Below are 24,262 nucleotides of genomic sequence, written 5' to 3' on the forward strand. Positions count from 1 at the left end.
TAACTACTCCTTAGTGGGATAAATGGTTCTGGCATCCTCCTGAAGTACTGAAGGTGGTGTGCATTTCCAGGATGGGTGTCAGGAAACTTGTGACCACACAAATACACTCTATGATCTGAAATAATTTGACACAGAGTGAATTAAAAGTTTACTTTAATTTTGAACCATTTTATAACTGCATTTTTCTCATGAAGCATCTGTATCACAGCAGGCTACAATAACTTTGGGATAAAAGGCAACTGGTAAACTGTCCAATACAAGGTTCCAAATAAACAGTTCTTACTGGCCCCTACCCAGACATATCCCAGATAAAGTTTTTGATCAAAAACATGAAATAGATCCACCTGCTTATTTTAAGCATATTAAAAAGGAAACTAATTGGACCATTTCTATTTGTCTAGTTTGTTTTTATACAAAAAGGCTACACAATGTTACACTTTATTCAGAATACAGTTAGAGCGATTATGAATTAGTGTTCTACACCTTTACTCAATCCTTAAAAATTAGAAACTGCTGTAGCATATTCACTATAACTTAATACTACGAGAGACTTTAAAAAAACCTAACAACAAGTACTGCAAAAAGAAAGGCTACTTCCAAAGCAAGCAAGGTCAGTACCATTACAGAGATTTAAAAAAAATAATAGATTTTTAACAAGCAAGGCTAGGGTTTGATAAATTCCATCTTGCAATTCATTCTTGTGCATTCTTCGGTTCTTGAATCACTCCCAAAATCCATTTGTATTATTACTCCTCGACCAAAAAGGACCAGAACAAAAAGTTTACTTCAACTGTTCCCATAGGAAACTCAGCTTGGTTAGTGTGTCAGGCACTTTCTGAGATACTAGCCCACCCCTTGAGCCCTCTCAGCAACTCTACAGGCCAATCAATGCAAGTTCATTCAGATGATACAGCTGCAAAGAGAAAAAAACACAGGGGTCAGTGTTCCTGAGCAAAGAACTGCTTTAACACAGTAAGACTGCATGAAGCCAGTGCACAAGACATTAACAGTTAATTACTTCCACACTTGACAGCAGAAGTCAGTTTGGAGTGTTCTGGTTGCTTGTTTCCAGAGCGTTTATTCACTACTGTGGCACAGTGGGACCCAATTGAGCCAATCCCTCCCTGCCAACCAAGTGCTCAGTCCAGTCATTGGTTTGTCTCTTTCTGTTTTGTTTTTGAAATTCAAGGTTGGAGCTTCTTACCTAAAGGATGATTTACAGGTCAGTATCGAACCAGGCCAACTGATTACTGTCACCTGGAGGCAGCCCATCCATAAGGTCCTGGGCATGGCCAAGATCTGGCAGACCATCAACTGGGTAGTCAGCACCAGGGTGGTGGCCACCCATTTCATGTTCCATCATAGGGTCCATACCCAAGGCATCCTGACCGTATCCGCCCGAGTGGAAAGAACGGTAGCTAGGATCTAAGAAAGTTAAAGGTGGCAGAGGGAAAAAAAGCATAATGTTAACAGATGTTAGATGCATCGGAAGCTGCAAGTATCAGTGTGTGAGAAGATTTTTGTAGCCATCTAATTCTTTTTCTAGTTCAGCCAAGTTCAACACAATCTGTTGCCTGCCCTTAATGGCTATTCCATTGTTCGAAACAGCCTTCCAGTAAGATCCTGCAGACAAAGCACACTGCAGTCAGAAGCACGAGCAGGTTTCCAGCCAAGCCATTAGTCTGCACAATCAACAATACTACAATTCAACAATACTGCAGCAAAACCAGGCTCCAAGACTGTAGACTTGCTTCTGAAAGGCTAGTCAAAAATAGCTTAGAATCCTTAGGGATAGGTTTGCGTTCAAGTCTATAGACACTCAGACTAATACATTCAATACCAGCTTTTTTGTTTTAAAGAAAAACTGCACCATTGGTATTGTCAAGTCCATTTGTAAGGAATGTAAAAGATTTCTGGAAACAACACAGCTCAGCAGGAGATGCTCCCACAGGACTCAGGCAAGAGACACTGGTTTTGCACGTTCATATGGCCCCCATTTTCAGTGCTGCCAGTGGTGCTGCAGGAACTGGTTATTTGAACTGGCAGTTCCCCATCAGCCTGTCAGCTTGCAATACCTTACTGAAGAGTAATTCACTCTTTGCTCATTTGCAGTTCTCCTTTAAAACTTATGAATTGACTTTATCCAACTTAAGTTCAGTCAAGAGGAACAGAAGAGACATACCATCTGGGCGGTATCCAAGAGGTTCTCCCTGGGCACCAATATCTAGTCCAAGATCTGCCGTCTAGATGCACACACAAAGTCACAAAACAGTTTTAACATGTGGTCTTTGGGCCAAGAATAGTGATTCTGAGTTTAAGAAGTTATGAAGCTTGCCCCAGATCCCTCCTTAGCAACTCTTCTGCAGCGAGCACTGCAGCAGGGTACTTTTGTGAACATGATGTGCCTTTTTGTCTAAGCATCCGCATCTAGTTTAACAGCCAGATTTAGATACAGAAATCCCTAGATCACTGGAAGGAGGGTTCTGTTTGGGAATAAAGATGGGGCAGGTCTAGGAACACACCTCCTCAGGTACACCTGTAAGGTCCTGCAAGTCAGCTGTTCAGAAATTCCCCAGCCAGCAAGAGAGCTTTTAAGAGTGCTGAAGGGACCTCTCCCAGTTTGCCCAATTACAGAAGTGCCTGTCTGCAATGCAGTTGTGTAACCCCAACAGATAATACATTTTAGTTTTTTTCCTTTTTCACATTACCATGGTAAATACAGATTTTAGGAAAACAAAAATAAGCACTGAAATAGTACACATCAAGGGCTACTGTCCTTAATTTAGTAAATACAGACAAGCTAAGACATGCTAGGCTCCTGAATCTTAACAATGTGGGGATGAGACAGAGACTTAACAAAACCTTCCCTCTACCTCATCCACAATGTTTGTTTTCAGGCTCAATTCACTGTGCAGCCCTTAAAGCTAAAGATCAGCCTGCAAACATATTCAATTCTGAAAGCTCAATTCTAAGAAAAGACACAAGTTGCATCCCCACAAGAAGATTACTAGTCCAACACTGTTTGCTTGACACAACTTTCACAGGATATGTTTTATCTTTATGCTTCCCTCATGTTACTCATGCCTCCATCTTTGCATTCAGAGTTCACTAGGTTCTGGTAAACAGCACAGAAACGTACAATGTTCTCATGTACAGCCTGGCACACTAACAAACATGAGAATTATAAACTTTAGCAACAGTAAAGAATGGACCCCTCCTGTCTGCAAGGGAAGAAGCAGCTCTAAGGCTGCTTGCCACAGGTTCACTGAATCTGAACACACATGAGTAGCAAAGGTACAGCCAAATGTAAAGCTGGGCCTGTATCACTGATCGCATCTACATGTCACTACTGGAAGGAGGGAGGACTTGGAAGTAAAGACTCCCTAAGGAACCATTAATACAGAAAACACAACTCACCTCATTCCAAGCCATTGGCTCAGTCCTGAACAGAGAGCTTGTCAATTCAACTGAAAGTCTCTTCTTATAGTCTTGCGGCTTGTCCTCGGACATTCTGAACAGCACTGCAGCTGCGTATGTTGCTATCAAAAGGAAGAGTGATTTTAGTAGAGGTCAACTCTTCCAGCAACTCTTCTAACACAGGTTTGAAATCTGTCTTTAAAGTTTACTTACCAACACCCTCATTCCTAGAATGAAGCAGTTCTGTTAAAGGGGCAGTTGCACCTTCAGCTTCGATTGCTTCAGCTGCTTCCTTATCTTGAGCCAGTTCACAAAGTACACCGGCAGCTACTCTCTGGATATTCTCAATGGGAGAGTACAACAACTGCAACCAAAACACAAGGGTTTCTTTAGCAATTCTACTTGAAATGAGCACTTCAGCACAATCGGATTTAGCAGTTCTGCCAAAGAAGCACAAGAGCTATATTATTCATTCTCCTAGTATATACAATAGCATTACCTTGAGCTTGCTCTTACCTGCACAAATAGTGGAATGGTATTTAGACCCCTGATTACGATTCGATTATGAACATCACGTGCAAGAATATGCAGGGCTCCAGTGCAGCCCTCAACAATTTCTTCCATACGCACACCCTCCTAGTCAGGGAAAGAAGAGGTGTTATTTGAAGTTGAGGTATTGCACGCGATCTTCTAAAATGACTGTCAAAAAGCTGATCAGCCTGCCAACAAATGAACCAAACTTGTCCCCTGCGCATATCCCCTTTTCTCCAACAGGGCTTATATCCACTATCTACTGCTGGCCTTCAAACTCAACACCCCTGCTAGGAGTTGGCCCAGTTTACCCAACTAAATTCAGTAAGTGAAGCATCTCAGTGGAACTCCTCCCGGTGTTCTCAATTTTACTTGAGTTCACTGTGACCTTCACATCTGACAACACTGGCTCTTTTTCCTCAAGATGGGTTAGCTCGGCAGTTTTGAAATAGCAGTTATCAGTAACAAAGAGGCCACTTCCTGCCTCTGCAAGTCTTAACTACACTCCTGCTTCCATTTGCCCATTCTAAGGCAATTTCCCCTTTATTAATGTGTTTAATGGCGGGGGTGTGGAAATATCAAGACTGATCTTGCTGCCCTGACCTGGTACCTAAACAGGTAAGAAGTATGGAGCCTGTACAACTTCTCAGTACTTTTACAGCTCTAAGCACCCTTGAAAATACACAATAAACTGTGACAACATTCTTAAACCCATTCTTATGAGAATGTTTGATGAGACAGTTCTGGTTTCCTAGTAGAGAACTACTTGCCTTGCCAGAGTATGCAAACCTAGTGTATCTGTGATCTACAGCATTCAGAATTAAACGCTCAAGGGGTTCTTAGTGAAATAACAACCAAGGTTTTGACATTCTTGTTCATTTAACAAAAACTTCAGGTCTGCCGAGACAGAATTATCAGCACACCAAGAGAGTAACATGAAACAGAGCAAATTACAACAGCTGTTTAGACTAAACAATACATGGCTGAGGCACGCTGACAAATGAAGAGTTTTAAAGGCAATGTTACATGTAACTTCAGCTAGTGGTGGGCACTTACCACGAACTGCTGTTGTGTTCCACCCATAGAAGTACGTCGCTGGGTATCTTGATGTGCTCTAACCAGCAGCTGAACTAGCCTTGGAATAGCACCCTGTTCACGCAGTGGGGCATGGTTTGCAGGACAGAGTGCCAGATTGCGGATCAAACCAACAGTAGCCTGCAGATAAGAAAGGGGATGGGGAATGAAAGAGTGTGGTGAGTGTGCCTGCCGTTAGCAACTTCTTTTATTCATCTCTTGACCCCAAACACTAAAATCTCCAGGAGACAATGCAAAGTTACTCAATTGAAGCAACTTTCCCATCAGATAAATTACATTCCCCAACACCTTGGAAACAAAGTACTTCACACAGTAAAAAACTACATTTTAAAAAGCACCAGTTTTCAGTGCTAGAAGCTGTTAACCATCATTTACCTTGATCAAAGGCCAGTGTGACGGCGGGTGCAACAGTTTAACCACCACTGGGAGCCCGTAATGGAGACGCACTGCATTTTGAGCCATCTCAGCTTCTTGATGTCTGCTGGTGAGGTGACGGAGCGCACAAATAGCGGGTTCTGTGATGTCTTCCCTGTCTCCAGCCCGAAGAACTGTGCGCACAAGAGCCTCAATGCCACCAACCTGGCAAACCATCATCTTGTTCTTGTAATTGTTGCAGGTAAGGTTAGAAAGGATGCCAGCAGCACAAGTCACAACATTAATATCATCTGATCCTAAAAGCTGAACAAGAGTTCCTAGAAGGCCTTCCATGCCCTCCTGCAAAACGGAAGGAAGCAAAATTTAGTCTCTCTCCTATTCTGCTATGTTGGCTTTTGATCCTGATCCCTTAGAATAGGGCCATGTACCTGCTTTGTTGCAGCATCTGACAGATTTCTCAGAGTCCAGAGACAGTTCTGGACAAGGCGCTGGCTTGGATCTGTGAGGTGGAGTCCCAAAGCTTGCATCCCACCTACATAATGATACAGATTTGACAGCATTACTCAGGTTTGACACCATACTCAGATCCTCATCTTGTGAATGCTTCTCTCTGTTTAAGTCTAAGTGCGTATCTCACAAGCTTCTGAATCTTTCTCAGCATTAGTATCATAATACGGCTAGGCCCTAACCCTTCATCCCATAGGAAAAAAAACCCCAAGATTCATGTCAAGAGTGTGACACTGGGCCTGTTAAATGTACACATATTCTAAGGAGACCATTCTGACAATGCTCAGCACCCAACTAAAAACATAGCAGACTTACTTAAAACAGACTGCTTTTTATACTTCTGGAGACTAAAGGCCTCCGAAACTAGTTACGGACTAAAGGAACAATCCAAGTTCAATTTTTGATGCTAGCAGTTTCCGTCCTTGCATGGAATTGTACTGATCCTGATGTACTGTATAGCTTTTGAAGTTACCATGGTTACAAGGTACTTACCAGCCTCAACAATAGCAGGTTTGTTGCTGGAGCAAACTGACAACACTTTCAGCACCCTACTAGTGGTCCACAATAGCTTCTCATAAGTATAGGTCCTCATTATGTTTACTAGAGCCTGCGGTCCACCACTTGCCAGAATAATCAGCTGAAAGACAGCAAAAATGACATTTATCTGTCACTTCCTGTGCATGTCAGCAGGTAGTAACTGTCGCTGGCTTACACCCATTGGAAGCTACAGATGGGTGCAAAAAACTTCCCATCTGCTTGTGTGATCTCTAAGTTTTGCAGTCTCACTATAAGCATGACTGCATTTCTGCAAAGCAATTCCTGTATCCTTCACCTCTTGCAAGTTCAGGACTGACTGGCAAAAGCCCAGTGTGGCTGAAGGTTCAGAATAAGGAGGTCAGTACACAGGAATTGTTGGGCCATTCACAGCAAGCTTGCTCGTTCGAAGTGCTTCAGTAGCAGAGGCACTCACCTTACTTTCTTGATTGCCATATGCTAAGATCTGAAGGCAGTCCGTTGTGATGGCCAAGAACTTGACATTTGTCTTGTTGAGCAAGGCAACCATTTTCTGCAGCCCACCAGCCAGACGAACAGCCATTTTGGCTCCTTCCTGATGCAACAGGAGATTGTGAAGGGTTGTAATGGCATAAAACAGCACCGAGTCTACTGGGGACCTAGAGAAGGAAAAAAACCCTTGTGAATACCTGCGCCTACCAGTACCAACTGAAAAACACATGTACCATACATAGTATTAGCAGTCCACATACCCAAGCATTTTAACCAAAGCAGGGATGCCTCCTGATTTGAAGATTGCCAACAAGCCTTCACGATGATGTGAGAGGTTGTGTAGTGTACCTGCAGTACAACGAGCTGTTTCCACATCGTTTGTGTTTTGCATGGTACGTACAATAGCAGATACCATTTGAGGAGATCTCATAATAGCATGACGAGACGCTTCCTTTTTGGATAACTGATGAACCATAACTGCAGCCTTGTTCACCACCACCTGCAGAAATATTTGAAGAAAACTTAGTTTTAAAGGCACTGAATAAGCCCCACAAGCGAGCTACACTGAGGCAAAGAAAATGCTTACCTGGTCCTCATCATTCAACAGTTTGGTCAGTTCTGGGATCGCACGAGTTGCGAGTTCAGCATCATCTTGGTAGTTTATCAAATTAACAACAGCATGTTTTAACATCTGGGATGGCTCAGCCAGGCGCTGCACATTAGTTGGATGAGCAGCATCAAACTGCGTGGATGGGATTTGCATTCCTTCATCCAGTGTTTCAGGGAACATAGCTGCACGAACTCTCTGAGCTCTAGTCATTGCATACTGGCCATCAATATCTGAAAACCAAGGTAAGCCATTACCTCAAACTCAGAATAAAGAGCTCATCTTCTAGACTGGTAGTAATTCAGTATTTAGGTTTCTGTATTTTTAAGCTGCATGTCTAAGCAAACCAGTGTAAGAGAAAAGGCCTTACCAGCAACTTGCTCCTGGGTAAAGGACTGAGAGAATCCTTGCTCCCACTCGTACAGCACTTGTGTTGTGTCCACATCTTCCTCTTCAGGATTTCCCTTGCCACTCAAGGAGGGAGCAGTTGTTGTAGCACCGGAATGGATACCAGAGTCCAGATACGACTGTTGCTGCCAATGACTGACTGCTGCTTTTCTGTCTGGCTCCATCGCCATATCCAACTCCATCAAGTCAGCTATAAGAAATCATTGTTGAACAATTAAGCTTAGTTTAATTACTCCAGAAATCTTTCAAGAGATGACACAGATTTTAAATTAAAATAAACTCCCATAAACAACTACTTCAACCCAGCAGAGGTAGCTCTGCAAGTTTTTAACTGAGATTCTGTATCAAACAAGTACAGATGCCTACAAACCCAACTTAACAGGCAGAGCAATCACTGCTACTGTGACAGTCTTAGTCTACTCTTAAAAGTCCCCTTTTCCACATACTATGATTATGTACTTCACTGTACTTAAAGGACCGAAAAGCTTACAGTGACAAACTTATTCGCAGATTTGATTTCCTGTGTAAGGTCTTAATTACTGCAGTAGAACAGACATTATTCAATCCAAGTGGCTTTAAAAAAAGGTTAAAAAGGGGAGTAAGGAGCCAGTTTAACTGCTCTTTATTAGAACTGTTAGATTCTAATTATAGAAATTGTAATGCATTATATACCTTGGGTTGCCATGTTCCTTGTTGTGCTCCCAGAACTCTTTCCTGCTACCTTTCAGAGACCCTGAAAAAGAGCAAGGTTAGAACTTATTAAACACTAATCAGAGCTAGTAAGACAGAATTTCCTATTGGAACACCAGAATTGCAAACTCTTCACCTGTAAGACTTCACCTATCTTGCCATTTCATTACTACAGTGCTAATTAGCAAACCCCCATGGACAGGGATGCAAAAGAATGAAATGTTTCACACAGACTTTTTCTGGCAGACTTCATATAAGATAAATTCTTCTCTTAAGAGAAAAAGAACTGAAGACTGATCATGATAGAGCCATTTTTCAGTTGTCTATCTTTGCATGAAGTCCAGACATTAAATTCCACAGCTTGGACATGCTGCAAAGACAAGGGCTAAATATCATTTCCCTCAAAGACAACTATTCTTAAGATACTAGAAAAACTGACACAGAACTACAACATGGATTTTCATGCAGAAAGCTGAAATGACCATTTAAGACAAGCTGATATTATTTCAGAGGTGCAAAGACTACCTAAAGGGTTATAATTGTACCTCCTCCTTTACCTCTTTCCTGTACCATAAGAAGAGAGGTTTCTTCCTATACAAAAGTCTTCCTTGAAGTTCAGCTGAATATTGAACCAGTCTTGTAAACAAATGCTCTCCTTTAGGTGCACTCATGAAATCACCAAGCTCAGGTTTGTTGTTTGTTTTTTTTCCCATGGAAAGCCAAGATAATTGGGGGCAGGAAGTTGAAATATGATCAAAAATCTTCAGTATACAACTCCATTTGATATCATCAAACAATAAGAAAGTATTTGTACTATAAATCTGTAGCTGTCTCTTCACTAGCCCAGAAGGAGAAATTCGAGGCTACAGCTTCACAACAGGCCACTCAAAGCTGTCACTTTTATTTCATTTGCTCCCCTTACCCCAGTCCAACACCGTTTTCAACACAGACACAGAGCTGGTGACAGCCTATTCTGGGAGCTAGCCAAGCAGAAACATTTGTAGTGGTAACTAGTGCAGTGAGCAAAACCATCTCTTCCAGCAATCAGCCTTCAATGTGCCCTTAGGTGTTAGAGCTATGCTGATCAAAACATTCCTAGACAATGAAGTAAAGGCAAGCCACTAATCTCTTTAAAGGACAGGTTTGTAGTACTGTGTGTCAGGAGAACAAAGTCCATTTGACACTATTTGTGTGAAGACAGATTTCCCAGTTTCCTTCAGGAGTACCTTTTAGAAAATCAGGATTAAACAGAAGACAGGCCTGTAGTTTTAAGTCTCACTGAATAGGTTAGGCAACTCTGAGGCAAGCTTTTATTTCACTGTCCCTGAGCCAGCTACAGGATACTCCAGCAGCTCCGGAGCAATCTCATTACTCTGCTGCACAAATGCCAGTGCTGTTTGTCCTGACTCTGCACTCCCATGACTTTTGGCAGCAACCCTTCCCTGTCTCTTTTTAAATGGACAATAGATCTGCATCTGCAGCAGGTAAGCAGCACTGAACTGATTTAAAACGTAACAACATACAGGAAGTACCCTGCTATGCATTTGGTAATGCTCAAGTCCCTAAACCAGTCCTACTCCACAGCTTGGAAGAGACTAGCCAACTCATAATTTGCACAGAGGATGCACTGACAATACAACCATTTTTTTCCAGTCCCTTGAACACTGATTCTTCCAACATTTTCGAGTAGCAGTGGTAAGGTGAAGGAGAAACTAAGTCATGCTATCAGTTCACCATTAATACAAAAATTCTTCTGAGTACCTGAGGTGGAAGAAATGCTGATACAAAAGCTTGATGGCTCCCTGCAGGTCTTACGCATTACTTTGTCAGCCCCACTAACACCTTCCAAACAGAAAGCAGTACAATAAATAGCACTAGAATTTGTATCTTCACTTCCTGTAGTCCTCACTGTAAGTCACATGCAACATATCCCCTACAAGACTGGGCAAGATCCAGATCCTATACGCAATTTGCAACATGCTTACCACAAAAGATCTATTTTTATTGTAACCTTTCCTGTCTCCTCCTATCACGAGGCTGTTAATAAAAAATTATCACCAAACTAGTTCTGAAGTTAACATCCTGGCAAATGAACCAGTCAGGAGTGTTGACCATGCTCTGAGGTATTTACTACCACCTCAGATTCAAATATGCAACACAGGGCTTGAGAACAACATTCAGAATTTCCTTCCACTGTTGAATTCCGCACAAATGAATGCAGCTGGCTTACAGCAACTGCACTCTTGAAATGGTTGTTTCAATTTCAGCAGCCTGAAGAGATCAGAAGAATAGCTGTACCATTAGATACAATGCAGCAGACTAGGAACTGCAACACTATTCCAAACCAAAGCTGAGGACCATCCACAAAATGGCAATGACTAATACTGATTCGGTGTTCGGAACTGCATTATCAGTCAGATGCTCAGTCTTTGAAATGCTGATGTTAGATAAGCCTGCTGGCTGCACCTGAAAGTTTCTAACATCCTCATCTGCATTTCATACACCCGTAACCACCCTCAGCAATTCCAGGTAGCATCTTTTTATTTAGATGGGAAAAATTGGTTTTAATCCTAAGAGTTCAAAATAACTGCAGACCAAAGGTACCCAGTGAAAAGGCATATAATCTGTTTGGTTTTAGGGTTTCTGTAACTGAACATTCTCCCACATTTTCTTTCTCATTTTACAAAGGGGTAAACTATGTCCAGGAAAGCTGCTGACTATTTTCCTGTGAGTCACTGACAAAAGTTAACACAAAGAAAGCAACAACCCCAGACTAGGTACAAATGCTTGTGCTATTCATTTGCCCAACAGAAACTGGATCAGTACATGCAGGATGGGTATGAGGTGGTGGGGCAGTGGAAACACCACAAAAAGCCTTGCTAGGATAATTAAGCTTATGTCTTCAGCCATGAGCATGTACCAGCTCATTTAAATCAAGCCCCTGTTTAAATTTATTGGAGTACACATGACTAGTGACATTCCATTGTCAAAGTCAGTGATACAGCTCTTCAGCATTAGAAAGAGATAGAAGGACTCAGCATACTTTAGCATAACAGCAAGCTTCTGTAAGCCCCACTGTTTTTAAACCCTATCTGGTACTCTGAAGTAAAGTCTGAATTTTAATAAATGTCATGTTATACAGAACTCCATACCAATGTACTGCCAGGAGTTATAGAACTATTAACTTCTTAAAACATCCTCCATGACACTACCCACTAGCACGCATAATCAGCTCTGTATTTAAATGGGGGCTGGGGTTTTTTTAATATGTGTGTATATATATATACACACACACACTAAATTCCTCCTACAAAGTGCAGTGCAAGACACTACACTGGAGTGTACTGTGTACTATCAGTCCCAACCTTGCATGTGAATTCTAGGAAAATGAGAAAAATAGTTCTGCAACCTTAGCAGGCTTATGAGCTAAGTGTCAAATTACTACAGAAGACAATGCAAATTTCTTGGTTTTCAAAGTACTGAAAGAGGAGTATTTTGATAATGAATAAAACCTGGGTATCAACTTCTGAGTCTGGAGAAGAGTCTGGCATATGCCAAAGAAGTCAACAAGCCTATAACATTTCTCAGATCTGAAGAACTACCTTCACTAAGATTGACCCAGATTACCTGACTGATTTGATAAGCAGATCCCCTCCTCTTTATAAAGCAAGTCAAACCTGAAGTTTGAAAGTCTTCCAGAAATCTTTTGCCTGAGCACAGCATGTTACTAAACCTTGTATGGGAAATCAAGGCTGATACATCCAATCACTGTTTCTATTTGAAGTGAGTATGTCTATTGACCATGTTTTGATACATCTCGTCTAGGACAGGCCAAGCAAGTGCATCTGTAAATTAACCATTTTTTTTACATAGAAAAAGCAGAGCATCTTCTTGTGACAGTTATAGCAGTTAAAAGCATGTATCAGCTACACACAAATGAAGACAAGTACATGTACTGGAAAACAGTTTTTCTCCAAGTATTCCAAAGCTACTTCAACTATTACCAAGGTGTTACTGGAAGCATTCTTTAGGTCTAATTTTATAACTGGTCTTCTTTCAGGCAGCTGCCTGCCAGCAATGCTGTCAAGTATCTGCTTTACAGGAAACACCAGTTCCAAAATTAATAACACCAGATAACTACAGCACTCGCTCCTATGACCCAAGAACAGGTATGTAAGAACTTAATGCAGCAGAAGCTTCCTCATTAACCTTAGTTTTCAAGTGAAGGATGTGGGAAATACATTTGATTGATGATTCTTAAGTTATTAATCTGTTTTCTAGAAAACGAGGTGGGGGGGGAGGGAGGGCAGAAATCATCTAAGTAAGACAACACTGATAATGGCAACATCAAAGATGCTTTCACGGTGTGTAAGCTCTTTCAGGCATGAGTGACTGTCCTGTCTCCTTCAGCAAATTTTGGTCTAATCTACCTATATGTATAGTGCTATGAGCATTCCTGCAACAAACCTTCTGCTTTGTCTTATGAAGACATGACCCAAATGAAATAATCACTTTAATATTCATTAGGAATAGCACTAAAGTGATTAGCAGAAAGTGAAAAGTCAGTCTAGCTGGAGAACACACAGCAGCTAAGGTGTGAGAGGGAGTGCAGGAGGGAGAAGTTACAGGTGACCTATAAGAATTGATTTATAAATTGTCTATTCGCAGATGAAAACAAGGATGCCACTTGTGGGAAGTAATGATCCATGGTACTTGCTGTCAGTTTCTAACTTGGCCATTTCTAATTTTGGATTAAGAGAGAGATAACCTCAGAAGTTAAAAAAGACTGTCCTCAATTTAGGTCTCAATTTAGGAAACCTTTTACCACCAGAAATCCACTGTAAACTTATTATTCCTTATCCAAATGAGGATAAAGTCCTTTTCTCCCACATCCTCCCAGATAGCCCAAACAAAACTTAACTTCAAAGATTTTTATCTGGCTTCTATTGAAAGGGGGACAGGTACTTTTAGAGGCCTTTAATATACCAGATGCTTCTGTAGGATTGGCAAAAAGTCCTGAAAGTACAGTTTTGGTGTTCTGTGTTTTAAGGAATTTTAGAAGCTTGCTGTAGGAATGACAGTTAGGGTGGATGATTTTTCTATGGAGGTTCCCTGCATGGATACTTTATTTCAGAAGATACTTTATTTCAAAGTAGAAATAAATAGCATGCTTGAGCTTCAATTTGAAAATCTGCATTTAAAAATATTTCATCTTGTACACAAGATTACATACAAGAATTTTCCTTTAATACATTCCATATCCCAAGTACCGAGCAGCATTCCCATATTCTGTCTAAAGTAGCAGCATTTGCAGTTTTCAGTCATCTTGTCCACTCTGAAAGGAGCAGCTATATGCAGTGAGTGGAGGTTATTTTGAAATTAAAGCTGTATGCAACATTAGAGGACCTTGATTATTGTGAAATTAGTCACTCATCAGTAGTGACTTCTGGATTAACAAATTCAATTTTTCAAATACCTCCTCACACCAGCAGTTTAAGAACCTGATGGACAAAAACTACTATGAAACTCATTGAGAGCTGGCTCTCAAATAATGGTTTAAGGTTGTAAATAACCACATTTTAGCAGTAAATTTAATGTTTACCTTATCTACACCAGGAATCAGAATGTAACACTTTACACTTCTCATTAAAGTCAGGCTTCCTTCTGCTTTCAGCAAGTTGATACTTAATACTGGGTAAAGATACCTTGTCACAGGCCATCTGAAGACATCCTAAGTAAATAGAAGTACCTTATACAGTGTTAACATGAAAAGGAAACAAGTCAAACAATAAGCCAACTCTAAAAGATAAAAACATCATGTGTTTTCACAGCTCCAAAACATTTCTATCTTCTTTTGGGTTACATGATAACCAATTAGGGTAGCCTTCACTACCACCTTAGAAGAAACACCACTGCAAGAGACAGCAGCATTACTATATTTAAGTGTTGTGCCAAGATGTAGCAATCTCAACTATTCCAGTAGTTCTGTTGAAAACTAAAAGCTACCAATAACCTGAACCTATCATGCCATAGCACCAGCTTACTGATCCTAGACTGCAACAGAACAAGCTCATTCCTAAACTTCAACTCCTGACAAAACTACTCTGGTTATTTCCTTAGGCAACATTTGTTTCACATTATTCCCTCCAACCACCAAGCAGGAATACTTCACTGCAGTGATAAACTCAGTATCATATGTAATCAACCCAGCTCAAATTTATCCAAGGCAATGCATTCTACTGATGCCTGCAGAAAGGTAGAAGATGCCTTGCAAACAGCAATACTTTTAGGTTCAGCTAATCACATCACAGTAAACTCGACTCTGAGCCCAGAATAAGTCTTAAATTGTTCTTTAAAAGATCTTAATAATAAGACCTGAAAGTCTAAGATCTGTTTCTCCTATAAAACATTAGGAAATCAAGAAACCCAAATAGTATCTGCTTTACTGACCGTAACAGGCTGCAACTTCCAAGCTTTAAATATCTTTAATATGTGCTGAAAGAGGCAACAAACTAGCTCAAATAATCCACAGAATTGAAGTGGAAGAGGAGCATTTGACAGCACACACAGAGATCTGTCAATGCTCACAAGTTACCTCTGCTTTCAGCCACTGATTTTTTGCTGCTTCAGTTCCACTTCATTTCTTTTTTCCTTCACACATCCCAGTTTGCAGTTTCATCAATAATTCTGCCTTTGGCTTCTGCCCTGGAAGTTATCTAAAAATTCCTTTCCACAACATAAAGGCAGAAGAGCTTCCCTACACTAGCTTTTATTAGTTTTTTAAGAGCTGATTTGATGCCACATCACAAAATATAAAACCTTATGCTTGTCTATTTCCCGTCATCTTGGCAGTCTAAGACCAATTAAGAGCACAGAGTAGAGTTTCTATTCACATGCTCATTACCCAAAGCAAACAGCATGCAGATACTTCTGTTCTTGCTAGACTTCTCTAAGTTGATTACAACTGCTTAATGGAACTGAACTGCAGACATCTGGTAGTCTTGACTAGACTTAAACACTGGGTTAGCTGTACTGAAAGAGAATTTATGCCTCAAAGAAACATCTAGTGAAGACTGTGGTTACAAAGTCAGAAAACTACACACGACAGAGGGGAAGGAACAGGGCCACAAGGACTTTAGAACTCGGCTGCAAGCCTCCATTTTACAACACTTCACTTGTTTAGGACTGGAGCACAGAGCGCTCCAATACTACAGGACACTCACTGTTTTACCCTCCCCTCTCTCCCAAAAGGGGCAGCAGGCAAGTAAAGAATCACACTTCCTAGCCAGCTTGCCACATGGTAACTGTGATAACTCGAAGTTTCAAGTGTGGCTGAAACTATAATGTAAGTGCAGTAAGTTCCACATTTTGTTTTGCTCACCCCAAGTACAGAACATCAGTAGTTTTAATCACTGAAGAGCAACAGTCACTGGCCAAAAGTTCAGGTGACAAAACGTATTGGAAATAGACTTTGTGAGCTTTCAAGCTGCAGGAGTTGAGTGTCACTGAAATCCAGCCCTTCGAGCAAGGAACACCACATTTAGGCACTAACAGCTCGTGCAATTAGTCAGGGTCTTGACAGGTACTAACCTTTAAGTACCCTTTTATAAACAACCCATTAGAAGTTTCAATAAAGCAACAGTTAACATTGGTCTGAGAGCCATGGTCAGCCTACAGATACTTGGGATAACTAAAATGGAAAATTATGAGAACCTGGAGGAGAATTCAGAATAAGCACATAATTTAAGTTACTAAAAGTACTGAAGTTCACCTGGGCACTGATCTGCATGATCGCTCTAAGAGATGAACTTCCAAACTTCAGAACCTGCTAGGAAGCCTCCTCAAAAATTAAGCTGGCAATATCATGTAAAAATGCTTTAATACCTTTGATGCACAGTACCTTCCTCTCTAGAAGAGACATTTTTAGAGAAACTTTAGAGGAAGTCACATATTGATAGGACAAAGATCTCAGAAAGTAGTCAGTAGCAGTTACCTACCACCATGATGCCCTACAGAATTTTGTTTGATGCTGGCCAGAGCCTAAGGCTGCCTTGTGGGCATACTCTGCAATGTAAAGACCACACCTTTCTACACGGTCAGGACAGGGAACTGCTGGAGAGAGTCCAACGCAGGGCGACAAAGATGATTAAGGGAGTGGAGCATCTCCTTTATGAGGAAAGGCTGAGGGAGCTGGGTCTCTTTAGTTTGGAAAAGAGGAGACTGAGGGGTGACCTCATTAATGTTTATAAATATATAAAGGGTGAGTGTCACGAGGATGGAGCCAGGCTCTTCTCAGTGACAACCAATGGTAAGACAAGGGGTAGTGGGCTCAAACTGGAACACAAGAGGTTCCACTTAAATTTGAGAAGAAACTTCTTCTCAGTGAGGGTAACGGAACACTGGAACAGGCTGCCCAGGGAGGTTGTGAAGTCTCCTTCTCTGGAGACATTCAAAACTCACCTGGACACCTTCCTGTGTAACCTCATCTAGGTGTTCCTGCTCCGGCAGGGGGATTGGACTAGATGATCTTTTGAGGTCCCTTCCAATTCCTAATATTCTGTGATTCTGTGTCCCATACTCTCTGCTTCTTAAAGGAATACTTATACTGTAGTAGCTGAAATATCACAGCACTGGATCTTGTCACTTTAGAGAAGTTAGTGTTTAGATCCACAGCCCAATTACTCTGCTCTTTACCTAGAGAAACATTCAGGAGTTGCAAGGGGCGGGGCAACACAATTCTTTATATTCAAAATCATGGGCAAACTGGTTCTAACAACATCTGCAAACAAAGCAAAGTGATCTTTTCAAAGACAGCTGCACTTTCTGCACTGAGTATTTGTCCCCTATAGAAGTCTCTGGTTGTTTCTAAGAGCTATAAGCAGCTGTACTCAAGCTGACAGAAATTATCAGGTTATGTTTGAAAGGAAGGGTTTAAGATAGCTTTTCACTAGTAAGCATAGTGCAACACTAGGAAATCTATCACTATTAGTAGGCAAGACTGGCTCCAAGTACCTACATATCCTTTGCTGAGACAGGAGCTGATGATAATCTTAGCATTTAAGGTGATGTAAGGAACTACCTCAACTGCTAATCAGGGGTTACACATCCAGCTTGAGAACAAAAGTAATAATCTTCTCCATATAATGCACATATCAATCATTTGACAGCAGCTTGCAGGTCAGCATTAAAGGACTGGTATGACAGTTTCAAGTTTATGAACTTGCGTTAAATTCACTACAAGATTATCAGCCCAATTACTCATGTGCTTTTTGACCAGCTTAAGCACCACCAACTAATGCAAGTAACCTCAGAACAGTTACCAAGTCACTTCTGTTCAGCAGTGGATTTACTTTGAGATCTTCTGGTCATCAGCAAGCATCTCCAATAAGGGTTTCATGCAGCATTCATTATGTCTGAGTATTCCATGGCTGGGCAAAACCTTAAGAGCAGTTTTCTAATCACAGCTTAAGAAGTTACCACATCTTATCTGCAGGACAGTTAGGTATCTACACTATGCATACTCCTTTCTCAGTTTGGTATGAGCTATTGTTTCTGTTTAAGGTTTAGTTTTCCAGAAGTACTCATCTAAAACTGGCACCAGTTTGGAGCTTTTCATCCATTTACTCCTACTTTCATCAAGTAAGATGTCTGTAGTAAGATGGCAGTAGCCAGGATCAAGCATCATTCTTTAGTCTTACCTAGCCACATCCAAAAAAAAGCTGCCATCATGACTATTTATAGATAGCCTATGAGAACTTAAACATTATACCATATTTCATTTAACACTAACAAAGTTCAGCAACTAACCACTGCCATCCCTCAAGCTTCCTGCCTACTTAGTTTTGAATGTCAAAAAAGATACTTAATGGTTCTGCAGCCATTTATCATGATCATGTACATCACTAACAAGGTTGACAGCCACTGTATTACAGAAGTATCTTTCCCTCCTGTCTATGTGGAAGTTAAAATATTCATTTCCACTCTAGTATAGCAACAATTTAGCTAACAACCTCCCTCTTCAAACCAGAAAGTATTATACCATAATCTAGTTTCTTCTTAGGCTGCAACCACATTGCCAGCCCTGTACGTGGGCTTTAAACATTAATCTCCATGGTCTAAGAAACCAGAGTGATTAGTCATAATTGCACTGACACTAATGAAATACTTATGAATCTGAAAGTAACTGTCCTTTGCTTGTCTGTCAGAATAACTACGTATTTACAATAAGACATACCAACATTCAAAAAAGTACTGTTTAAGCAACAAACATGCTAATCAATTATGCAATTATCAAGCATGCATAATATTATGTTTTTTCAACTTTTAATCAAGGCAAACTGACAAGACAACAAAATATATCAGCACCTTTCGGATGTTAAGATTTCTGGCCACTGGAGGGCACCTGAATTGTTGCCGGGACAATACAGAAGTACTTGCTACAGTTGCTGCAGAGTTGGCAAACTTCTGATTTATACAAGTCCATTTAGCACAGTAAGTCAGCCTAGAAATGCTAGTTCCAGCAAATATACTTACAGTGCACACTGTGCATGCCAGTAATTTGCCAACTCCAGTAAGATCCACCTAGCTCATATTTGTTAAAAGCAGCAACCCCGAATACTACTTTAACTCTTTCAAACTTTAAAGGAATTAATTTATTCCTTAAGTAAGGCTCCAGAGTTTACTTAGTATTAAGTAACACAGCAAGTAACTTCTGCAGTACTAATCCAGCCAGTGTACATTGTTTCCTAAAGCAATTTGGAATGTTAAAAATTTTTTCTGCAATTCAAGCTGTAAAGCAACATCTGCACCCATACTTCCCAAGGCATGGGTCACACTTGTTTTCACATTAAACCAGAGTTAGCAGATTCATAAGGGCAGACTGAAGTACAGGTTTCATCTGTTCACCTTATCAATTTGGTGTTCCATACAGACATATGCCAGACTTCCGTTAGTTCTCTCCTTTACATTACCTGCCAGAGGAAAAAAAAAAAAATCTGGCTCCTTTATTCTTAGACGAGGCAAAACAGGCCATGCAACACTGGCATATTAAGACAATACCTTCTTGGACTAAACCCTTATCACTGACCTACAGCAAATTTTACTTTGGGATCAAGTGACAAAAAGGGTATTAAAAGTTAATCACTATCAAGCTACCTTATGTTGGCAAGTTTAACCAATTCAGTTGGTGCAGAACACCAAAAACCTCCAAAACAAATCTTCCTATGCTTAACTAGAAAGTCAGCAATACTAGAGTTCACAGAATTTTGGAAACTTAATGTGGTGCTATGAGGACCCAAAAGCAAGTCCCAGCTGCCTGCAGAGTTTCTCACAAAGTCTTATCAGGCTTCATCAAGTATGATGTTCTAGGTAAGTAAGGTCCGTCCCGATTTTCCTGCCACAGTACGCAGTCTACCAAAGTCACAGAACAAGTTTTGCTGCAAGCAACTGCATGATCACCACAACCCCTGCCTTACCAGCTTTAACTATGAATTAACATGAGTGATTTTGATTACTGCTGTACTTGCACACCAGTCTGCCTACTAGACACTATTTTGCAGAAACATACTTAGCCAAGAGTTTTAGACCACACATTCAAACTTCATAAACTGAAGTCCACAATAGTCATGTTTCCTGCCTCATTCTTGCTACTCTTTTCTACCCCTCAAAATACTGCAAGGTTAGTTTAGAAGACCTTTAGAAGACAACTTGTTGTATGAATTAACTTTCTGAAGGACTGTGTTCTGAAGAGTTAAACTCAAGTTTTTGGGGATGTTAAGTCTAGGAAGACCAAAACCATAAAAAACATTCTTCACAAAGAAACCATATGTCTGAAGGGCAACCAGGTTTCATGGCCAAGATTTGATAAGCCAGTTACTGACACATCGTGTAGCTACAAAAAAACACTAGTGTTCATAGTAAGCCATATATCAAGGAAGTAACCCAGCCTATTTATTGCTTTGGCAAGAAAAAAGAAGCTGGGTTTACCAAGGCTGTACCAGAACATTTGAATAACTGCCCTTTTCAATCAAGCTTTACTCTGTATTAAATCCTTGCTTTTAGAAGCTATTGTGCATTGCACTGTTCTTCTCATCAGCATGTTTTCACTTATTTCTCTCTTAGACTCTTTGAAACGCTCAGCCATACAGACCAACATGAACATTCCCACACATATCAGCTTATACCTAAACAGAAAATATCTGAACCATTAGCCAAGCAAATATAGCATTACTTTAGAACAAGCCCAGAATTGCAAGACACTTGATATGATTTTATCCTGAATGGCTTAATTTAGAGAGCCTTAAAGCCTCATGTGAAGACTTAAGTAGCCTCATTTTCAACAGTACAAGCCATTAGGCAATCAACACAGTAGCCACATACCTGCAGCTGTCAGCACCTTTTAATAAATGGTGCAAGGTTCCTGGTTCCTGGACTGTCAGCTACTGAAATTCACATTATAACTTGGCCCAACAAATACCAGCAAGTTTTGCCCTTTATGCTGCTTTAAAGCCTTGCAGTAGTACCTTTTTGTCATTCAGAAGCAAAATTGTAATTAAGTTGCTCACTGGTGTGTCTGAAATTAATATTAAGAAAACCCTGACACTCCTTCAAGGTAGTTTTCTCATCTTTGCCTTTACTATAGTCTCTGCACATAAAGATCCCATTTTACTAAAACCCCTCCTTGATTTCCGTCCACCGACCTCAGCATACCAGCCCAGCCTCTTTCCATTCACCACTTGCATACTTTGGGGGATGGGATGACCACAGATGTCTGGAATATACAGAGTGTCAGAACAATGGCTACTCCGTGAGAAAGATCAAGAAGTAGCTGATCGCAACGACCAACACTGCTATTCCTGAAGTCCTACAAGTTGCCCATAGTACCTTCACGGCCTGTACTTTCTTCCCGGAAGGGTTTTACCGTCACTAAATGTTTTTTGAAAAGAGATTTAAAAAGCAGCCTGATGTCCTACACCAAGTTGTACCTAGGGAAGAATTTAAGGGTTTGCTAGACTTAAATCTCGCTGTTTCAGGAGCAGCTAGTCACACACAAGAGACATCAATTAAGCTTTTCGTGGGGGAGAAACCCACCAGAACTGAACAACTGGAACTCCCTGTTCCACGGGCGATCAGTACAAGTGCCCATATCCTACTGGAAGTCACAGCAACTTGCTTCTTACACCTCGGAAGCGTGCTTTGGAAGGTTGGAGCCGCCGTCGTCCCTCCAGCCGGCTAGCGAAAGCAGCAGGCGCTTCCCCTGGCAGCATGCGAGTCCCCACACTGCCCAAGCCCCAAGTCATTGGCTACAAGACTCTGGTAACGCGGGTGTTAAAACTTAATTTGATTGCTCCCAGCTCCGCGGAGCTCTATTTCTACGACACCCAGAAGCAGCACAACCTTTCCAGCAAATATGCGTGCAACTAAGACCGAAAACCCACAAGGCTTCAGATTAGTTATCTCCCGCTGACTGCAGTGACCGTGATTAATTGCATTCGGTACAAACAAACCCATCCCTTGCGCTCTTTCCCCTCTCCTAGCACCAACTGCAATCTGCAGCCCACCGGCGAGTCCGTACCTCCCCCCAGCCTTTAAAAAAGGATAAAGGAAGAAAGGGAACAACGGAAACCCCGAGGCCTCGACTGCGACGACCTGGGGGGCAGCGACTCGTCTTCTCCTGCAGACCCCCAGCAACCACCCCCTCGCCCCAGGACGAGCTTCCCAAGAGACACCTCGGGAGCTGCAGCTGCCGCCTCCTTCAGCCACGCAGCTGTCCGAACCTCCCCAAACAAGAGCTCTCTTCTCCTTCCCTTTCCTTCCCCCCTCTCGCCTCTCTCCCACCCAGGCAGCGCCCCCCGCCTGCCCGGCCCTTCCCGCCTCAGTGCCGGGCACACCCTGCACCCCACAGCGGCCGCGGGACGTAGCGCCCGCTCCCGGGCACCGGCGGCCGCTGAGGGAGAGGGAGCCCGGCTGGGGTTCACCTCAAGTTCCCGCTGGAAAAAAGTGGCACTAACGTTGCAGGGAGGCGAGAGCGCAGAGTCTCCCCGGGCTCCGGCTGCTGCTGCCGCCCGGGCGATCCCGGTCCGGTCCGTCTTTCCTTCCTTGTGCCTCCGCCTTCTCCTCCTCCTCGGCTCTTTGCTCGCGGCAGTGCCCCCGTCGCTGCCTCCCAGGTGGTAACCGTGTTAGTTCCCCTACCCGAGCGCCGCCACTGCTCCCACCGCCAAACCGAGCGAGAGGCTTAAAATGGCGTCGCTCACAAGGAGGTTCTTATAGCGATCGCCGGACTCGCCTGTATCCTGCCGCCACGGCCGGGCCCAGCGCGCAGCATTCCACAGGCACCCAGCGCACAGGGCAGGGGGAGGAGAAATAGTGCCCGACTCCCAGGGCGGAGGGAGACAGAGAGCAGCAGCAGCAGAGGCGGGAAAGCGGCCGTGAGGCGGGGGGAGGGCTGTGGTGGCGGCGTGAGGGGCGGGCGGGGGAAGAATAACGAAGGTACCGTATTCCGGATGTAGGGAAGAAGGAGCTGAGTTCCCGGCCGGGAGCGAAGTTGTCTGAGGGTGGAGTAGAGGCGGCTGGGGAAGGGGTGCACTTGAGGGGGTTAACCCCGGGGTCCCGCTGTAGGGTGGGGGAAAGGCAACCATGAAACCGACCTGCCACCCAGCCCTTTGACTTGGTGTTTCGTTGCTGTGGATTCTATGCTTTTTGTTTTAATACTCTTCCTTTTTTTTTTTTTTTAAACGCACGCCACCAACTATAGCGAAACTCCGTGTTCTCAAAACGCTCGTCGCCAAGTCAGGGAGGCTCCGGGCCCGGCGCACCCCGCGGAAGGTGGCGGTGGGGCCCGCTCACGTCGGCGGAAACGCGTTCCGCTGTGGTAAATATTTGTCAGGAAGCAGTTGCCAAAGAAAGTATCTCGTTATGCAATTTATGTATTTTTTTTTTTTTATATGGAAGAAGCGGGTTTCCTCCCCCCCACACACCACCTCCTCCTCGCCCGCCCCTCGCCTATTCAGAGTCGTAAAAGCAGGAAAATACTGTGAATTGCACAAGGGTTTTTCGCGGCGAAGGCACGTCTGTGGCAGCCTTTCCTCGGCGTGCACGGGCTTGCACAGCTAAATGTTTCACGGACTTTTTGCGTGTATAGTCTTGCAAAGTGTTTTTAACATACAGAGTTTAACACACACCCCCCAATGCCCCATGGAACAAGGACGGTATATACTAGGGTGTTTATGTAAAACATCCGTTGCTATTGAAAGATAGATTTTTCTTCTCTCATGTTTTTTTTTTTCATAGTTTCGATTTGCTTTGGCACTAGCGGATGTTGGAGGCTGAATTCTTGTTCTTTCGTGCAGCCTCTCCTTCCCCACCAACTTCCAGCTTCTGTGGTTCTCACAACGGGGGCATATGCAGTTCACAGAAGGGCCACCTTTATACCTGATTTTTTTCCATGGGTAGTCATGTTTTAAACGGGCCCTGTGTTTCTACTTAGGAAGCTACACTTAAGGATTTATTTTTGTCCTATTGATTTATTCAGTAATAAGTGGTGTTAGACTAAAGGAGTCTCTTCCACGGTGCGTGATTTTTCACATCAGCTGCTTTTATTTGAATCAGTGGTTTTTAGAACAGGGTATT

At 42.3% G+C, this 24,262-nt stretch overlaps 1 protein-coding gene across 2 annotated transcripts; it reads right to left on the minus strand.

Moving 5' to 3' along the window:
• Nucleotides 1-172: 172 nt before the first annotated feature.
• On the minus strand, nucleotides 173-24,262 carry CTNNB1 (catenin beta 1). Of its 2 annotated transcripts, XM_080610826.1 has the most exons (16): nucleotides 22,645-24,262; nucleotides 8,618-8,678; nucleotides 7,908-8,135; nucleotides 7,517-7,770; nucleotides 7,191-7,429; nucleotides 6,896-7,097; nucleotides 6,418-6,562; nucleotides 5,847-5,950; nucleotides 5,419-5,757; nucleotides 5,005-5,163; nucleotides 3,934-4,053; nucleotides 3,631-3,781; nucleotides 3,418-3,539; nucleotides 2,183-2,243; nucleotides 1,205-1,425; nucleotides 173-913 (listed from the first exon to the last, which is right to left on the minus strand). In XM_080610826.1, exons 2-15 carry the CDS (start codon nucleotides 8,628-8,630, stop codon nucleotides 1,217-1,219), a joined length of 2,346 nt encoding a protein of 781 aa, XP_080466952.1. In that variant the 5' UTR covers nucleotides 8,631-8,678; nucleotides 22,645-24,262; the 3' UTR covers nucleotides 173-913; nucleotides 1,205-1,216. The 2 variants fall into 2 exon arrangements, with proteins under 2 accessions (XP_080466952.1, XP_080466953.1); XM_080610827.1 differs by lacking the exon at nucleotides 1,205-1,425.

The sequence above is a fragment of the Psittacula echo genome (assembly GCF_963264785.1).
Source record: "Psittacula echo genome assembly, chromosome: 2".
Classification (NCBI taxonomy): Eukaryota; Metazoa; Chordata; class Aves; order Psittaciformes; family Psittacidae; genus Psittacula; species Psittacula echo.

Bases quoted from the DNA above. Each gene is read 5' to 3' on its own strand.
- CTNNB1 (XM_080610826.1), bottom strand. The intron at 3,782-3,933 runs GTAAGAGCAAGC...TTTTGGTTGCAG, and splicing joins CCATTCCACTATTTGTGCAG to TTGTTGTACTCTCCCATTGA. The intron at 1,426-2,182 runs GTATGTCTCTTC...TAACTTTCTTAG, and splicing joins TCTTGGATACCGCCCAGATG to ATCCTAGCTACCGTTCTTTC.